General features: G+C 28.7%; 1 protein-coding gene across 4 annotated transcripts in view; it reads left to right on the forward strand.

Annotated features, from left to right (window-relative positions):
• Positions 1-20,661, forward strand: part of LOC123295208 (caskin-2) — a 482,587-nt gene that overhangs the window by 460,357 nt on the left and 1,569 nt on the right. For all 4 annotated transcript variants that reach the window (XM_044876459.1, XM_044876460.1, XM_044876458.1 and 1 more), the window contains 6 exons: positions 14,318-14,488; positions 15,298-15,521; positions 15,585-15,827; positions 15,910-16,122; positions 16,191-16,436; positions 19,305-19,559. In XM_044876459.1, coding sequence (XP_044732394.1) covers positions 14,318-14,488; positions 15,298-15,521; positions 15,585-15,827; positions 15,910-16,122; positions 16,191-16,436; positions 19,305-19,559 — 1,352 coding nt within the window. The remainder of the gene's footprint in view (positions 1-14,317; positions 14,489-15,297; positions 15,522-15,584; positions 15,828-15,909; positions 16,123-16,190; positions 16,437-19,304; positions 19,560-20,661) is intronic.

A 20,661-nucleotide genomic window follows, 5' to 3' on the forward strand; every position in this document is an offset into this window, starting at 1 on the left:
AATTTACCTCAAAAACCGACTGAAAAGAGAACTGATATCGAATTGATCATTTCTGGCCAAATAAGACTTGATACCGTAACATTTAAAAGTGAAATTAAAGTTGATCCAAAAACGAAGAAGTTATAACAAATCAAAGATTTTATGTCAATAGAGGGTTCCTTTTTCTGAGTGATTGTCATAACTGTTATCTATATGCAATTTACAAGCGGTATAACAATTTTTAGCTTTAATAAATTCATTTAAATACCACGGAAATCATAAATGAATCTTATCTAGCCATTGTTCATAAATAAGGGCTGACTGACCAGCGCTGTTTTAACGTTTTACTGACTGACTATCATTAATGTTATCTATTTGTAATATACAAGCTGCATAACAATTTTTAGCTTTAGTAAATTCGATAGCATATATCTGAGCTATGTTCTATCGTTCGTTTGACTGACCGCAGTATCTGTGTGTACAAAACTACTATAACCAAACCTCAAATGATCAGCTTTATTAAATTCAACGAATTTTTTTGGTCTGGCTCTTCCATTATAATAATAATAATAAGCATAGAATTTAAGGTGTTAGAAATCCTAAATTTTTCCAAATTGAAATAGTTTCATTATTTTGGAGCAAGTCTATACAAATTTATCACTTCCATAGTATATAACATTTTATTAAAAAATGTATAAAAATAGTATAATTTGACATCAAAAGTATTCAACACATAAATATTACATTCTTCACATTTAAAATAATTATTTGAAAGAAAAATTAGCGTCGAATATATAATTCTTTTTAAGTTCTTTATGCAGTCGAATTTAAAAAAAAAAAAAGAACTCACGATACTTAAATACTTATTACGTGCAGTGTTGCCAACTTTCAACTCTACGTCCCACTAAACAGGCGATAGAAAACCACTAAAAAACAACAAGAGAGCAATAATATTGCCAGAAATGATATTAAAATATTAAATTATTTAAATTATTTTACCACTAAAGGTAGAAAAATAGTAGAAAAAAACCACTAGTTTTAGTGGTAAAACTACTAAGTTGACAACACTGATTACGTGTTATGTATATGTAATATGTATTATATTATTATAATATTACTTGAATACTTATAAACACAACACATGAATACTAAAAATAATTTAAATGCTTAGCATTCATACTTAAATGAATACGTGAAATATATTACTTTTTTTTTAAGTTTAAACGAAATAATATAATTAGATATAATACTTGTTGCCACTAGAGTGGAAAATTCGATACTTTTATTAAGTTATTATATTGGATTCGTGATTCTAAGTGCTAGGGAAAATCAACGTCAGCAGCGAAGCTTTTTTTATTTATATGTTGTTTTATTAGTTGAGATGCCAAAATTAATAACTCAAAAATTGAGCATTTTGATAACCAATTAACACTGAACTGTGCAATTTGACTTAAGACTGGAATTATTGTGGTCAAAATTCACGTGAACGCTTCATTTAAAGAAAAGAAATTTTGTGAATGTGATACCATATATGTGTTTTACCACCTTTCCGCTGATAATTTCATTTAACAGCTGCTCAATTTCAGAAGCTGAGTGCACTTCCTTCATGCATATACCACGAACTACACCAGCCCATCACAACTATCAATTAAATTAATTTTGTTGCAACGGCGGGAATCGAACCCTAAGCATACCGCGGACGGAATTGCTTACGCCCTAACCAGGGAGCTAATAGGGCGACACCGGGTTAATTTCATCGAAAATATCGACCGCGATATTAATGTCTATGAAAATCAGTCCTAGTTTAGATTTGAATGACACCTTTTTTCATATATAAGATTGATGTTCAAATTAAAATCATAGTCCTGAAATGAACTCATTTCAAAAAGATTACATAAGCCGCAAAATACGGTTCATATTTTTATATTTGAAATAAATATTATATAAATTTGATCAACAGTGTCTACGGCAATTAAAAACATATTGAAAATCAGGTTATTAAAGACGACGGTACTCGTATAACCTTAAACAAACAAAAAATATTAAGTAACTTTTTAGAAAAAAAAAAGTTTAAAACTTTATCCTTCCTGACTAAATAAAACCTTGAAAAATATTGGGAAGTAAAATTGTGACATAAACGCCTATACATGTTTTTTTTTCTTAATACCAAAGTTTTTATGTAAAGAATTAACGTTTACAAAAAATAAAAAATAAAAAATAAACATAAAATATTTTTAAATAAACAGCTTACAGCATGTGTGTTGACATCATCTATCTCATCCTTCTAAGTAAAAAACATTTATTACATAAAAATAAAGTTAATCTGTAAAAGATACATTTATACAGATAATATTTAAATATGACAAAGATAACTTTATATTGCTTATAAAAGTATTTGTAGAAAATACGAAATGAAAAACCAGTTGAAAAATCACCAAGAACTTTTTAGAGTCTAAATTTTCTAAATGGACCTTTTTATAGGCATAATTTCGATCAATTAATTACTACAAGTGAAATTTACAAAATTTAAAAAAACCCCGACAAATACGATTTATTCCTTGTAAACTGATATTTGGAAACGTAACTATAAATTGTTCTCAATCAAGTCGGTTTGAGCGTTTAGGGGCACTGAAAATCACACAGACGCACAGATAAACACTTTAAACTTATAGCACTTCTTCTTAAATCAATATCAAATTGTAGTAGAGGACATCAGTTGAGATGAAAAGGATGCTTAGAGAGCTGTCATTTTTTGGGATAAGTTTTTGAAAACATTTTAATTAAAATTGAAATATTTGAGTTAACTTTGTTGTTTTGAATTATTGTTTTGAATTACCTAATTATTTTACCATTTCATTTTTCGAAATGAATTGAGCCAGGTTTATTTGACCATTCATTTCCATAGTAATTATTCATATGTTAAAATTATATGTCATGTTTTTAGTTTAGTTTTTTCAGCTATGGAAACCTGACCTCGCACTTGAAACATTCTCCATTAAATTACTTTTCAAATGAAACAAAAAAATTAAAATCGGTTCATCCGTTCAGGCACTACGATGCCACAGACAGACACACACACATAGCGGTCAATCTTATAACATCCCTTTTTTTAGTTCGGGGGTAAAAAGGAGTGGCATTTCATTTTTGGTAGTTTCTGTAAAAATCGTAATTTCTTCAGTTCATAAATCAGAATCGTTCAATGCTAAAATCAACTATATTTTCGTATTTTTTGATGTTTTAAGGTAACTCCAAAAAAGGGTATACGTACGGCGTACGTACGGAGTAAAAGCATCTTATACCGGGTATAAGATGTTTTCTTCTCCGATTTAGACAAAATTCATTAATTAAAATAATTTTGACACAAAAATAACAAAGATCGAGTTCTCTTAACAGCAAGACGAGTTTTTAAAAAATCGTATACGAGGATTGATACCCTTGGATTGAGCATCTTTCGCAGTCGGTATCTCCGAAAAGCTACGGAAGAAACGTAAGGGTAAAGGCATGATACGTATAAATTATTTTAAAATGAACCATTTTGTATATCCCCCTTTAAAAAATGTTCTGTGTATTCGCGCTTTCTATAACTTTTCTTTAAAAAATTAAAAAAAGACCCGCAAGTCTTTGAATCCAAATTTATTACCCTAATAGTTTAGTATAGGAGGGCTTTGAACACTGGACAACAGATATTCATTATAACTACATTAAAGATATTCTTAAATACTAGAGAATATAATTAATTTTCATTGAACGTTTTTTATTATTTAAAAAAAAAATTTGTAACATAAACATATGTTACAAATTACAGAACATAAGATAATGGATGAATGTTAATACGTTTTGAATTAGAATATTTCATTTTGTACATATCACAAGTCAGTAGATTCACAAGTCAGACTCAGTAAGTAGTACCAAACCAGATAGTTAAAGTCATTTAATGTTACAATAATGATTAGATATAATTAATTTTAATAAATACTTTTCATGTTATTATCTGTAATAATAGGTTTGTAAACGGGAAAATTAATATAAATACTATGTGTGCATTTTTAAAAGATTAAAACTTATTTTAATCTTATTTACGGATTATTTTTATTTGAGATTGCAGAAGGGTAAATTTTAATAAATTAATGTTTTTATAGTTAAAAAAATTAAAATAAAAAATTATAGACGAAAAGACACCACCAGAAAAAATTTATGCTTACATGCTTACATTTAATATTTTTATAAATATTCTGAAAAGGGCTTAAAAGTGGTTCTTTCGGAATTTCTCAAGAATAGAAAACCAATCATTTTTTACTTCTACACGATACTATGGTATGTTGCCGTAACATCCATAGCTATGGCGTTATTTACAATACAGTATTGTAGTTATGGGTCTAACGACAATATTATACCGAGTATTATCAGATAGTTTTTGAATATCTGTTCCTATAGCATACCAGCATTGTAATAAACGCCATGGATTTCTTACCATGTAAGTCTAAGATTCTTCATAGTTATTAACTTTTGCAACTACGAAAATTTCTATACTCGAGGAATTCTCTTTTGGAAAATCGGGAAAATTTTTAATTGTGCAGCAAGCTTAAAACTAATGGATATTCATTGAAAACGTCGAGAAAGTTAATTGCCCAACACCTTAAAAATTGAAAATTTTAAGGTGTCGGATAATATAATTTGATGTCGGATGAATCATTAAAAGCTTGCGGCACAGTTAAAAAATTCCTGAAATTTTTAAAGGGGACACTTTCTTAACATTTCCGTGTCAACAGCTGCACAAATTTCCAGACATTTTGAAATGACTGTTTAATAATACACCAGATCGTGATTTTTTAAGCTATAAGAAAGGATTGTGATCGCGAAAAAATTCGACATTTTCAATAGAAATTTCCATTTTTATCTGTATCGTAATTTATTTTAATTTATTCAGGTAAGGTTAACAATTTAAATCGAAAATGTGCAATATGTTGAGATAATAGACTTTTCTAACTAAAAATTATGGTTTTAAATATCATATGAGAACAAAAAAGCTTATTTTTTATATATAATTTAAAAAACAAAAATCAAAATGGCAACAATATGTTTTGGGCCACCTCCATTACCACCAAATAAAAGACCTTCGTTAGTTGTACAATTAAATAATACAATAAATGCATCAAACAGTGCAATATATTACAATAATACCAACAATAATAAAAATTACAACAATCAAATGAAAATACGTAAATTAGCAAAACAATTAAACACAACAATGGCATCTCAAACCTATCAAAGTTTTCGAGATCAAATCGATCAAGATGAAATGTGTTATATTATGAAAAAATCAAACGAGAATAATAACAATAATAATAAAGAGTTATGTTTAATCCGAAAATGTGATTGTCGAAAAAGTTTTCATCGTAAAAAATGTTCGAAATGTGATAAACGTATACGAAAATTATCATTCGATGGTTCTAGTGATAAAATCATTGATAATATATTGTGCTTTGATGATGAACCAAAATGTTTAAAAAAGTATAAAAATTTCGAAAATATCGATCAACAAATTGAAAACGAATCAACATCGTTATCGCCGACAAGACGATGTTTAAAACATACAAAATCAGTGTGTTATCGTAAATTTAGTGCAACAAATTCTTTAAATCGTAGTGCAATTAATAATTGGGGTGGTAATAATACAATTGGACGTTATAGTATGTATGGCTTAATACGAAGTCATTCCGATGGGAATTTAGCGAAAAAATCAACGTGTTCATCACATGTGATTGATTTACCACCATCAAATACGTTTAATAAATGTTTAAAAGCTTTAAGTGGTAGTTGGAAAAATCTTCTTCATTGTAAGTATATTTTGGAAAAGCCATCAATTATAATAAATATTAACTCTTTTTTGGACAAGTTTTTTCTTCCTGAAGTTTTCTATTACTTTACTTAACTTATTTTTTCACAATCATGACAATTTCATCCGAAGAGAATTCTTCGACTTTTACACGATTAATAAGCATTAAATATTTTTACTCTTCACTGAAATTTCATTTTTCTTATGATTATTAAATAATAATGATATATACTGTATTTAAATCGACAATGATAAGTATTAAATTTGATATTTTCATCTTTTACGCTTTGTCAAATTTCTTTTTTGCTAAAACTGCAACTTCATCTAGTAAACTTCTTTAAATGATTCGTATTTTTTTATTTTAATTTAGTTTTAGTATTATCATACATTTCTGAGATCCCAATCTTCCAATCTGGTAGTAATTTTTATAAAATAAGAAAAAACCTTCATAATAACAATAAATTTTAGAAGTTTCTGTGATAACAGTATATTATGTAACGAGAGCTTTAAATTTCTCAATTACAAAAATGGCAATTTTGCTACTCGAGTGTCAAAATCGTCTTGAAAACTTTCTTGAAAACGTTTTTAATTTGCAATTCGAAGTAATCGAATAATTTCATCCATTTTATATTGGATAATATAAAAAGATATAACTTTTAACTCCTATACAGTTTGTATTCCTATGCAAACTTTGGAAATGGAAAAAAGTAAAAACTAAGAATTTCGAAAAATATTTCGAAGCATTATGAAATATGATTAGATAGCGTTATTGAGAAAAGCATTTTTCCATACAAAAACCGTTGCGTCAAAATAAAATTACGCTAACACGTTTAAACCGAGTTTAATCAGGCATTGAGTAAATAAATACAGATTAAGTAACCTTTGTAACTTACAACAATACTGTTCTAGTGTTTGAATGATTTGTCTAATAAATAATTCTGGTCATTATTATAATGGTATAGTAATTCCATAGACCACTGTTGTTTTTTTAAGATTAGAGCCAGTTAATGACTGCTATATGGATGGACTTCTTGACGTCATTAGTTACCCCATAATAGTACAAACCTTAAACCAATAGATGCAATATTTTTCGTCGAACAGTCGCAGAATATATTGAGTTCGATTGTAAAATCAAAAGTTTATTTAGATCAATTCCATAAATGTTTTAAGTTTTTAAACTTATTTCACAGATCCTATTGACCAAATTTCCCTTTGTAAATCATAAATAAATAAATTAAAAAAATATGTATTGACGAATAAAGAAAAACAAGTTAACAACTTTCATTTGAAACCAGGTCATCATTTACAACACATATTTTTAATTTACAACAAAAAAAAGAAACATTGTTTTTCATTTAAAAAAATTCACATACCAAAATGGAAATTTAAAAAAATGTTGTACGCAAACCGATTTTCAAGTCAAAACAATATTTAAAAATTGATGGTGGATATAACTGAAAATGTCAGTTCAATAATTTTTCGTTTAAATTGTAGTGGGCTTAACGTAATCAAATGTAATAAAAATAAAAATTGAACTGTCTAATACTTACAATTTTACGAATTTTTATTGTTAAGCTTTTTTTACTACATACAAATATAATACAATTCACAACACTTTTATTTTAATGGTATTAGGATAGATGAGTTCTTCACTTCACTCGTTCTGTAGTTAATATGAAGCGTCTGTATTGTAGTCTCCTCTATTGTAATCTGTCTTGACGGTATCGCGAGACTTTCAGACCATCAATTTTCACGAATTATTCATTTTCATTAGATGTAATATGCGTGGGTGGAGTGTATGAGAAAAACTTTTTTCCACATTGGTTTCTTGTGAGAGAGAGAAGTTCCCAAACATTTCAGAATATTTGGGATACTCTCACTATCTGAGAGGCGAACTACACCACTGGGTGATTAAAAAGAACGAACCTAATACAATTCTAGAATGTTTTTCAACTGTCGAGGAACTTTCAAGAGTGAATCATAAATAATAAATAATACTTGAAGGTTCAGCAAGCAAATCCGAAATTCGATGAATGAATGACAGAATGGCTTAGAATGGTATTACAACTAGTTTATAATAAAACTAGATTGATACCAGCCCGCTTCGCTGGGCTTAAAAGTAAAAACCACCGCTTTATAGTCTCCACCCTCTCTTGATATACACAATTTTCAATTTTGTTAAATGTAAAATAGTCATAATTCATTGAATATATCAGAATAGTTGGCCATGATTTGTTTGACATTTACTTTTTTAAATTTTTATAGACTTATTTAATTTATGGTTCAAAATGATGATTATAGATCTGCTCCATCTATAATCATCATTTTGAACCATAAATTAAAGATTTCTGTCTTAATATCTAGTTCTAGCTTGAAAGCGTAACAACAAACAAACAAACAAACATGCTTTTTCACATTTATAATATATAGGGATAGGTATTCAGATTTTCGAGATAAAAATAGAAACTTCCTATTATAAAATTTAAAAAAAAAAATGAAAAACCAATTTTCAAGTCAAAACACTATTTAAAAATCGTTAAAAAAAAACTGATGAAAAAAAGGAAAATAAACAAAACATAAAGAAGTAAAAAAAAAAAACAATAAATTTTTTTTAGGATGCCATAAATCACTGAAAAACTAATACATGAAGTCGAAAAGCATAAAGAATATCTTCTCGTTTTGAATTACATTATCTTTTTTTTTGTGTGTGTGTTTGTTCATTTGAATATTTTGTGTTTACATTTTTTTATAAAAATATAAATAAAAATAAATCTTATTTGGTTGATTCTTCTCTGTTTACTGTACATGACATGTTGTTAAGGCGATTCGATTCGGTTTTGATTACCAAATTTTAATATCGATTACATTTGGAAAAGAATAAAAACTTATTATTCGATACTTATTTAAAAAATAATAAGGTTTGATAGCTACTAAACAACTACTTTGTGCCGATATTAACTTGAAGGACTGATTCTCGCCGCATCTTCGTACTGTTACATCTTCTTCCTCAAAGAATTCATCACAATAGTTGAAATTTGTGTCAGTTCGAGTAATAATTTCACTAATTATGCACACTAGATTCTTCTTATGATTCAGGTCATCTCGGTTCTGCTATATCTTCCTTCTCCTGGTTCATAATTGCATCAGTCAGATCCACACTGCCAATTTTCGCTGAAAGGGTTGCCAATCTCGGCTCTCTGGGTAAATTATAAAATGCTTGGGTATAAGATCACTCTTGCATGTGGAGCTTGACTATCACTTATTACGTAGAAACAATTACGTCGTGCTATTGAATTCCTGAGTAGGTATCTTCAACAACCACCGTTGAGTCAGAGGCATCGGTATATATTATACAGGTACATTGAAATTATCCTGAAGATTATTTTTGGCAAACAATTCCTTCCGCTGGTGTCATCAAAGAATTTGAATCTTGCAAGCCCAGCATCATATTATCTCACCTGAATTTCTGATAGCACTACGGACATAATCTTCTTCTCCACACGAACAAATAAATAAAACAAACATAATTTTTCGCAATATAAGAAGAGTAAAAAGATTATAGACTTGCACTTTTAATAACATATCCTGCATGTAAACCGGCAGACACAATAATAACGACACTGACTGGTTATTATAGTTAAGGAGATGACATTAACTTTTATGTAAAACCGTCTGATGGTTGATATTTGGTAATAATAAGGCAAGACCTGATTTCACTAAATTAAAAATTTTTGTGTGAAATTTAACTGAGTGTTATAAACATACGGTCAGAAAACAATTTTAAAAATATTATAAAAAAGTCGCTGGGAAGGATTAAAATCAAGATTTATGCCTGAAAACAGGATCAGACAGGCATGAATGTCAGACAATACATTTTTAATTAAACTTCTTTCAACAGCTTCAGATCCTATATCTCATAATGGTTGGATTTCCGAAGCAAGGGTGGAAGAAACCAAAGTCATATTACCAATTATATCTTCTCACCAACTATTAGTCGATCCTAGGACCTTACGACAGAAATGAAATTTCACTCGCTTTATATTAATCGCTATAAATTGTCATCTGTAAAAGACGAAATACAACTATTATTAAATTTTAGTAAACAGGCGCCAATTGTGATTGGGGAAAATACCTATTCTAAATTTTAGAACGTACGAACGTCTCCTGTGAACGAGAAATGAGAAGAAACCAAACGCAAGTTTCGTTGAATTCCAATGTGATTTGCTACTTAAAAAAGTAGCTTTGTTACTTAAAAAAGTTTTACTTCAAAATGCATGTCAATTCCTATATTATTGGTATTTTTTACGTGGTTGTAATTTTATTCAAGATAACAAACAAATCATTGAATGAATTATTACCAATCTGTTTTGTTCAGCCAGCACACATTAAGAACACATATCTCTACACACAAAATAAAACTCCCCTCAAGCATAAAAAATACCCAGCTAATTATCTCTCTGTACATATAAATGTATATTATTATTAATTTTTATATATTGATGAATAATATATGATTATAAATTTGACTGATTGACTTGAGACTAAAATAAAGTGTTTGCAATGTACAGAATGTTTTAGGGAAAGTGTTTTTGCAAGAAATCGGACGTAGAATAAATCTTTAGTTACGCAACTTTCCGTATTTTATTTGATTTTTCATCAGGCTCTTAGACAGTAGGTTTTTAATCGAATTCCTTTGTGATAAGCAATTTTTATTATTTATTAGGTAGATATCTCCTAAAATGAAACATTTTCACTATTTTTGAGATAAAATTTAACACGACCATACTCTTGTAATCTTGTATCGAAAACTTGTGTAAACATTGCGCTCAAGTTGTCCGACAGCATTAAACAAGTGATCTTTGTAGAAAGCAACGTGAAAATTTTTATTATTATATACTTATATGAAGTAAATCAAAGTTCAATCATTATTCTGTGTCAATAATAGTTGTTAGATTGTCACTTTGTAAGTTACAGCGGTTGCGCGGTTGATGTATTCCTTGAATTGAGGAACTGGGTGCACTAAGGGCGTAAGTACGCTAATAAAGATAAAAAAGATATTTAAAGTTTTTGTTATCAATTTTCTACCTTAAAATAATTCTATTCAAATTCCCATACTTAAAATTTTTCCTTTTTTCAATTCTGTTAAAATCCCCTCTTCCATAAATATAAATTAAACACATTGGCGTAGTTAAAAAGTACCCATTTCTAGCAAAATTTGTTCTCGGATCCGAACGTCTTCGGCTTTTTGATGATTTATAAAAACATTAAAATATTAACAAAATCGTTTGAAATATTTTTTTAATTTTAAACAAATTGAACTGAGTAATATATTTTCTATGTAATTTGATGACTTCATCACTGATACTCGAATAAAAAATATAAAAAAACCCGTTCGCGTACACTATTTTCTCTATTATAGCCCACAAATTTAATGTAAAACCGTTCAGATTTGTATATAAAGTCTTCCATTTAAGTTATATCGTAATGAAATTTTTATGGTAGTTAAATAACACTTCAAGAATCTGAACAAACCAATAGAATCAAATCCAATGAAATTTAAGAATAGCCAATCTAAAACATTCTGTACAGTAATAAATAAATAATATACACAGTTTTTGTGAAAGATATTTAAAACAGGTACTTTAATAAGTGTACTACACAAAGTCAATACAAAAGGTACATATAATACATTTAATGCTGAGAGATAGTTGTTTTAAGTTGAGAAGGCGCCAATGGTCTGTACACAGTGGGCGTCTTTGGCGACAGGTTTGGTAATTCACATAACAATTTAACACGTATGTTTTTTTTTCAAAAACATTTTATTGTGTATTTCGTTTTTATTTATCAAAAACCAATAATAATTCAATATATTAATTTATATATATTGGGTGTCCTTTTTTCGAAATTAATTAGTAATAAACAATGTTTACTTATAGCGTTTTCTTTTGAATACTCTCATGCACATCGAGAGCACTTTAAGTATAAACTATGCCTTTCTTCTTTTCATTACTGTTTCCACTTTTTAATAAATTTTGCAATGGCAGTAAATTTCATATATTAGTTTTATTATCTTTTAAAAATAAAGTCAGAAAAATAATCACACATTTGTGAATAGTTGCGTCAATTCATTTAATCGACCTGTAAAATAAGATTAAATAACAAAAAGAAAATTAGTGATTAATTATGAAAAATTTTTAAGAATATAAACCAGAGCTTAAGTAGTTTTCTAATATCAGTTTCAGCTCTTTTGGCCATCTATATCAAAGAAAAACATTTTTTGAATTATAAATTAAAATTTGAGTAGTATTAAACTTTGCCATTAAACTCTAAAGTGTATATAACGCTTTTTTACGTCAATTTATTGTTAATAATTATTGATTTTTATTATTTGTTTTTACATTTTTACAACTATAATGGCCAATAATGATTCTAGTTTACTGGATGAAAACAACTAAAACCATTATGATTATTTGATTTACGATTTTTTCTCTTTAATTTTCTTATCAGATTACGATAAAATTATTTAATTAAAATTAATATAATATTAATGTTATTGTTGTGTATTTTAAAAACAAAGCTATTCTTTTTTAATTTTGCCATATATTTTTAATCAATTTAATTTAAATCGATAACATACAAAACTCGATAAAACTTAAAGATATCTTTATTCCAAGTTAGTACAAATTTTGTGCATATGAGCCCAAACCCATATTATACGCAATACGTGTTGATATAAACAACCTTTTAGATGGTTTAAAAAGTTTGACTATCCATATTTCTAAGCCTAACTCAACAGACAAGAATACTTTAATAATAAAAACTTGTGCAATTGAAGTATGCTAAAAATTAATCATTTTTTAAAAAGTGAATACAATTTTTGTCGATTCATTTTTAAGTGGTCTTAAAAACTACTTCAAAAATTTTCTAAATCAATTTATTGTTTAGATTATTATATAATGGATTTTTAATTGTTTTATATATTTTAAAATGTTTCAATTTATAGACAAATATATCTAGGGGCATTATATTCTTAACGAGACTGTTAACCCGTTGAAAAATCAATGGGGACTGTGATTTCGACTGTCGACGGAGAAGTGATTATTTAAAATTTGGATTAACTGTTTTTTTTTTTTTTTTAATTAATAATAGTATGAATAATTAAAATTTCATATTTTGTAAATTGAAATTATTGAAGTGTGTATAAAAAACTATTTAACTATTATCATTATAAAAATATAAACAAATGATAAAATTAATCTTTTTTTTCAAATTTTATAGCAAATCCATCCATGAACAGTAATCAGAAGTTATCAAAGATCGGAATCACTTAGTTAATAGTTAATTGTACATCTTTAATTATTATAACATAGGTATCGTTTTTCGATTAAAAAAAATTTAATTTCCTAGGTTACCGTGTTATATCTGTAGCTATATTCAAAGCATGTTGCTGACGCGAAACCTTAACATTTTACCCTACCAAATATTATTTATTATGCTTATATTACATATCGTCTAACTATAGAAGTTTTCACTTCAATAAAATTTACATTTTAACAAAATCAAATTGTTTCGAGATCTAGGAATTTTAAACAAACATTAAAAACTCGTGGATATTTATTCTAAATTCCTAAGCTCTGTAGAACACAATGTATTCCCCCATAAGAGCTTTTTCCCTTTAAGATGTCTGTATCATTTTTAGTCAACATCAACATTCATATAAATTTCATTTTCCTGCATTTTTATGAATATTATATGAGTGTATATCCCACATTGGAATTAGGATATTTAAGACAATTGTTCATATAAGATATTGTTAATGATTACAACTAAACATAAGTCTTGCTTGCGTGTTTGTTTGTCTAAGATGATTTATAATGTGTAAATGAGTTTTGCAATTTATTAAGAACGATTTATTTGAAACAGATACGAAACATTAATAATTATAATATTTAAATAAAGACATTTTGATCGGCTGTTTTGAGCAATAATTATAAGTATAAAAAATAATAGTATAATTTATGATTGTTTTGCTTAAAATATTCAAATTTAATTAGCTTTAGAGAAACATAATATGGCTTAAGTTTCTAGTAGAAGCTGCAACTATTTATCAATTTGTATATCACGAACACACCATTCGTGTTGTAATATTTTTAATTAGACTTTAGAATAAATCATAAACAACTTGAGTGTTGTACGTGCAGATTTCAATCAAAACACTTCAAATGAAGATGAATTATGGAGATGAGTTTGGCGTCAATGGTACCTAAAGGCACGATTCTTATCTTTAGATTGCTGCAATTTAATTTAATATTGCAGAAAGAAGAGACTCTTCAAAAATATTACAAAAAAACATAATTGTTGAAACGACCTTAGCTGTAATACAAAAGGCCTTGAGTTATTTTATGGTTTAGATTTCAATAGGCAGATAGATATATTTTATTTCTAATTTGAATAAAAATTTTGAAAGAATGTTTTTTTAAATTATTTTTTTATTGTTTACAGTGGGCGGAATGTCGCGGCCCCCAAAGCCCGCGCCTACCGCCAAAAAAGTGGCACCACCAGCTGTACCGCATGAATTTCGTCACTCAGGCAGTTCATTTGGCAGTGCGGGATATGCATCGTCTGAAGATGGTGTATTTATTTCATCGGGTGATGCACCCGGAATACCAAGAGGTAAAATTTTATTTCATCTAATTAAAATTTATTGAAATTAGTTTTTCTTGAAATTTTTTCTTTTGATTTTTACGAATTATTGTTCGAAATTTTGGGAGTGGGCAAAGGTTTTGCAATTCTGGGGCATCCCATTTAATATTGAAGCGCATCCATCACTTTTCCCGATGAATTTGCTCAGTCGAATTCAGTTGTTTATCAGGTTGTAAAACTTTGCACCGAAAAATCGACTACTCAATTTTTTTACAAATTACAAAAAAATATGCAAAAAATAAAAAGTTGGAGCTGAAATAATTGTGTACATTTCCGTTTTTATTCGACTTTCTAGCTTCAAAATACTGAATAAATTAATTTGAAAAAAAACTTAATGTCGATTTGACAATTTTTTAAATTTTTAGTAACCTTATACACCATTTTTTTTCTTACCCCACTAAGAAATTTTTTAAACATATATAAAACATTTCAGAATTTATCTATTATATTTTGTCATTAAAAAATCGTAGAAAGAAGTCGAATCAAAAACGAAAATGTCCACAATTACTTCAGCTACCTACTTCTTTTATTTGAATTTTTTATTTATTTGTTTCACAGCTTTTTAATTCGTAAAAAACTGCTCTAGGGGGAAGGAAGTGTAAACACCAAAAAGGGGGATTAACCCTCCCTTTGGGCAGTCGATTTTTCGATACGAAGTTTTTACAATTTAATCGACCTCTGTGGAAAATTGCAAAAACGCAACAATTTTTCCCTTAGATATTTAATTTTATTGTACTATTGTAATATTATTCTTTATAATTTTGGAAAATTTTCTGTAGATGATCATTCCGACTATGGAAGTACAGTAAGTGGTGTCAGCTCTGGAAAAAGTCCAGGACCATGCTCGGGAGTATTAAGTGGATATGGCGGGGGTGTTCCACCATCAGCATTTCCATTTCCAGCTGGGCAATTACCTCCAGGACAAATGCTCAGTCACAAAGCAGCCGTATACTATCATCACCAATTAAGTTTACAAGAAGATCAAGGAATCGATATGACTCAGGTATGATCCATTAGAATAAAAATTATTGGAATATTTTACTAATTTAATGTGGTTAAATTACAGTCTCCTGGAAGAGATAGTCCCGGATCGTCTAGTGGGAGCGCTGGTTCTGGATCACGACATAGTACAGCTTCTTTGGATAGTGGTCGAGCCTCAGCATATCATCCATTGAGTAGTTTGGGGGTTGGTCCATCAAGATGTGGACCCGGAACATCTGGCAGTGGTGGCAGTCCTAGATGTAGTTTAAGTTCCTGTTCGATTGGTTCTGAAGGAAAAATTGAACGTCTCATAGCTCAAGGAGTGCCGGTAATTAAAAAAACAATCTTAGCCATTTAATAAAGATTCAATTTTGGATTTAATTTTTTAATGCGGAAAATTTTATTTGCAGGATCAAGATATAATTCACGCATGGCTACAAGAATTACATTTTGAAGAATATTCGCCATTATTTATTAATGCAGGGTATGATCTACCGACAATTTGTAGGATGACACCAGAAGATCTCACTGCAATTGGTATTAAAAAACCTAATCATCGTAAAAGACTGAAAGCAGAAATTGGACAGCTTAACTTGCCAGATAATTTACCCGATTACATTCCGGTAAATAAATTTTAAATTTTATAATAAAATTAAACAAAAATTTTACTTAAAAATATTATTTTACATAGGGATCCGTTGAAGAATGGCTAAGATTATTACGATTAGAAGAATATGCACCGGCTTTACATGCACAAGGATATCGCACCGTTGAAGATGTAACGCAATTAACATGGGAGGATTTAGAAGACATTGGTATTGTGAAACTTGGACATCAAAAGAAAGTAATACTTGCAATCAAACGAGTAAAAGATATACGAGCTGGAAAACGTTTTCATGCACCACCTCCCGCATCTTTGGATGTTGGACAAGGACAGGTTTGTTTTTATTTTTTATAAATTTTCATTAACCTTAATTAATAGCTTTACACTGCAAAAATTAGATTAAAAAATCGATGATTTTTTAAAACTTTATGAATTACAAATTCAAGGAAATTTTTATATAAATATTTTCCTTGCATTTTATTTAATGTGGAGAACGGATTTGCAGCTTCCATTTTTTTAATTGATAATCTGTGAATATGTGGCATGTTTCGGTTTTCAGCATTATTTTCAAAATGTTTGAAAATGATTCTTTAAATTGAAATAAACCATGGATTGATTATCAAACTAAAGGGTTTTACATTAAAAATTATAGAACTTTAAACTTAATTTAAACAACTTTTGTATGAGAGGTCAGGAATTTTTTTTAATAAGTACTTTCATAGCAATGTGTGTGATTGGAGATACCAGCTGAATGTATCTTCTCACAGCTTCGCTGGGCTGCGCGATGTAACTCATATTGAGAAATTTATACTGTTAAAATTCTAAAATTAACTGAATCGAGTGTCCTCAGGTTAGGTTATATTGTCTGTCCACGACAGACACTTAGGCCATAGGGTCCATTATGATACCACATATGTTTTTTACCACCTTTTCCGCCGATAAATTCATTTATCGGCTACTCTATTATTTTGAGAGGCTGAGTGTACCTCCTATGCACTACAACAGCCCATCGCAACCATTAATTAAATTGATTTAATGTTATGACGGCGGGAATCGAATCCGCTACCCTAGGCATACCGCGAACGGAATTGGTTACGTTTTAACCAATGAGCTATTAATTTAATTATATTAAATTAATTAAATTCTCTTTCACACAAAATAAATTTTCTTTAAGATATCTATTTCACATAAAAGTTGTTTAATTTATTTAAGTTTAAAGTTCTATCAATCCTTATGGAAAACTCGGTATAAAATGAAATGAATAGCATACAGTTTTGGAAAATATAATTTTTCCAAACTTATCAAATAAAATATAAAAAGAAATTCTACAAAAAAAAGCTCCAAATAACAAATTTCCTTGCATTTATAAGAAATGTCATCTAAAAACAATAAAATGCATGTTAAATGTTTTATTTATAAATAAATGTCCCCATTTTATTTATATTTTTCAAATGTATGTGCTGAAATTTTTATTTCTTCATTTTATCATTTCTGAAAAATGTTTTAGTTTTTTATATTTTTTTTTGCTGATAACAAATGTTTAAAATGGAAACTTTTTTCAATTTTAATGATGAATTAAACACTTTAAACACACTGATAAAAGCGTTTGTAAAAGTATGACTTTGTAAAATATAGAAAATCGATAATCAATAAAATAATTCCACTTAGAAGTTATAAAATTGGAAGACATACATATTTATAGAGCTTAATCTATCAAAAAAATCATTATCTCCTTCAGGTCTGATTGAAACGATCTGCATCGCATACATTTGCAAATATTTACAAAGATCGCGAAAATCACAGATTGGCAATGAGCTTACTCTTTTCGTTGCTTCCTCCAGTTATACCTAGTTGTTGGTTTTAATATTTTTAGATTTTAGAAATGCAAGTTCTTAGACGTCCGTAAAATTTGTTGATAGTCTTTTTTTCACACATTTTCTCTTCCATTTTGCTTGGCGAAGCGTTTTTTCTGAAAGCGAAGAGAATAAGACACGTAAACTCTTGTGGTAGAGAAAACTACTCAATATGTTTCATTTAGGGACCATTCATTAATCACGTAAGGATGATTTTGGCAATTTTTGGCCCCCCCCTTTCTCCCTTTAAGTGTACATAAGATTTCTCGAATCCCCCTCCCCTCTATTTACGTAAGATTTTATCTCACAGAGTTTTTCAGAATTATAAAATGTTGTTAGAAAAAGATCGATTTATAGAATGAAGAATCGCTCCACTGCCCCAGACGAGGGCATGTAGAGATTTTTAAACCCCCTTACCTCTAGGACCCTTATTTAATGAATGGCCCCCTACTTGATTGTGGCTCCTTCCACATCCATCTTTCTCTCCCTGCCATGCTTCCTTCTGTGTAACCTTATTTTATTCTTATTCAGATTGTTCTTTTGGCAGATCTTTCTTATTCAGATTGTTCTTTTGGTAAATCCAGGAATTTTGAATCCAAAGAATGGTCTACCAGAAAAGTTCACAATTGCATATGGTAGTCGAAAAATAATCACAAAATTTTGGCTTCTAGATCATAAAAAGTCTTTTAGCACTACTGCTTACGTTTTTCAAAAAACGCCATTAATTAAGACTTTATGAAAAATAAAAAACAATCAATGAAAAATAAGGATATCTTAAAAATAGTAAATTCTATTAATCACTTTAAGGAAAACTTTATAAAAATTCAAAGAATTACCAATAATTTGTTAAGAAAACTCGGGATTTCTAAAGAGAAACACAAATCATACGAACATAGGAATTAGCCTTCTAAAAAATCGTATAATTCTCTTCCTTTGGAGAGGTAAAATATTTTTAATATTTAATTGAAAAATATTTTTTGAAAAAAGAATTACGTTTGATTTTCTGACTTTACGAAATGAATACATTTATAAACGCTTAAAAATTTGCTCACAAACACACAGATATGAAAACATTTTAGAAAACACTGTAATGTTTAACATTGCATTTTCAAATTCAATAAATTTTCTTTTAATATTTCTCTTAAAAATTACTGCATGTGTGAACCAAAGAAAATCCACTTTTAAATATAGAAGACTAATATGAAAAAATAAAATATATATCAAATTCCTTTTATAATTTTTTATTAATTTTCCTCTTTATTTTCGTTTCGTTTGTTTTTATATTATTTGTGTTTTTTATTTGTATTTTTCTTATCACAATCAAAAAAAAAAATTCCAACCAATGAAGGATCACATTTTGATAACATCACCATTGATACATGCACCGCCACCATCCCATCAGCAGGGGGTCGTCGATACAGATATCACAGATTCGTCTACAGCACCTGTACCCCCTGTTCACACAACATTCCGTGCATTCCATCAGCCCTGGGAAGTTGATCAAACACGTCAAATGACTGCCAGTTGTTATCCAGCCCTGCATCATACCCACCAACAAATCTACTATCAACCTATTTACTGCACTGATATTGTCCCTATCAAGGTAAGTAACCAAACCAAAAAAAAAACACTTCTTTTTCTTTTCTCGAAATTTTCTCTCAATGTCTTTGGATTGTATATTTTCTTCTGAATGTCACTTAAACCACACACCTCACATCTTAAATGTTTTTTATGCACCTCACTAGCACCTTGGATGAAGTTTTTTGCATTTTGCATGAGAATAGGATTATTTGGATTGCACTTTTTTAACTTCCAAACAGAGCATGCGTTGTTCTTGCTTTGATGTATTGGATGTTTTTTTAATTTTAAGTTCAATAAAAATCGCTTTAATGCACATTTTAAAACGGCTTATTCCTCTCTCTTAAATAATTACCATTTAAGAATTAAAAGTAATAAATTGAAGTATATTTAATGCTTTTTTGTTCGGGATTAAATTTCAAGATATCACGAATTTTCACTCTGAAGGACTGGTAGAATAAATTTGTTATGTCTATGAAACAGTTTAAAGTTGTGACCACGATCCCTTACATTTAATCAATCTCAATTTGGAGGTCATGGCATGAGAGCACCCCAAATAGAACACCCACAAATAAAGTTGTCAAGGAGAAAGAAACTGTTGGTAAAAATCGACAAATGTAGGCAAATTTTTTTACATTTTAAGTTAGTATTGAGGTGGGAGACAGTTTTATCAAATCAGTTTAATCATTTAAATTATTTTTTTACAACTAATGATACCAAAAAAAAAATGATACAAAACAACTAATGATACAAAAAAACATTTAAAAAAACTGAGGTGACTAAAATTCAACTGTCAAATGATCAGCTATTGTTTAAATTTATAACCATAATGTCAAAATTTCCTGAAATGATAATGAAGTCTAAATTAAATCAAAACTATACGGTTAATCATTTTCCCGCGTACGTTAGAGATAAGTGAAAGATTTTTTATTGTACTTGACAAATTATTGTGGATGTTAAGTGAGAGATGTTCTCATGCTATCTATGATGGGATTTTAGACCATAATATCATCAAGAATAATAGCGCTTATTACATTAGTTCAGAAAATTATTATGCTTTGGTTAAACATGTTAAAGTTCAGCTAAATTTCGCTATTAAAGAATGGCAGAGTTTGACAAGTTTGCCT

The sequence above is a fragment of the Chrysoperla carnea genome, chromosome 3 (assembly GCF_905475395.1).
Source record: "Chrysoperla carnea chromosome 3, inChrCarn1.1, whole genome shotgun sequence".
Taxonomy (NCBI): Eukaryota; Metazoa; Arthropoda; class Insecta; order Neuroptera; family Chrysopidae; genus Chrysoperla; species Chrysoperla carnea.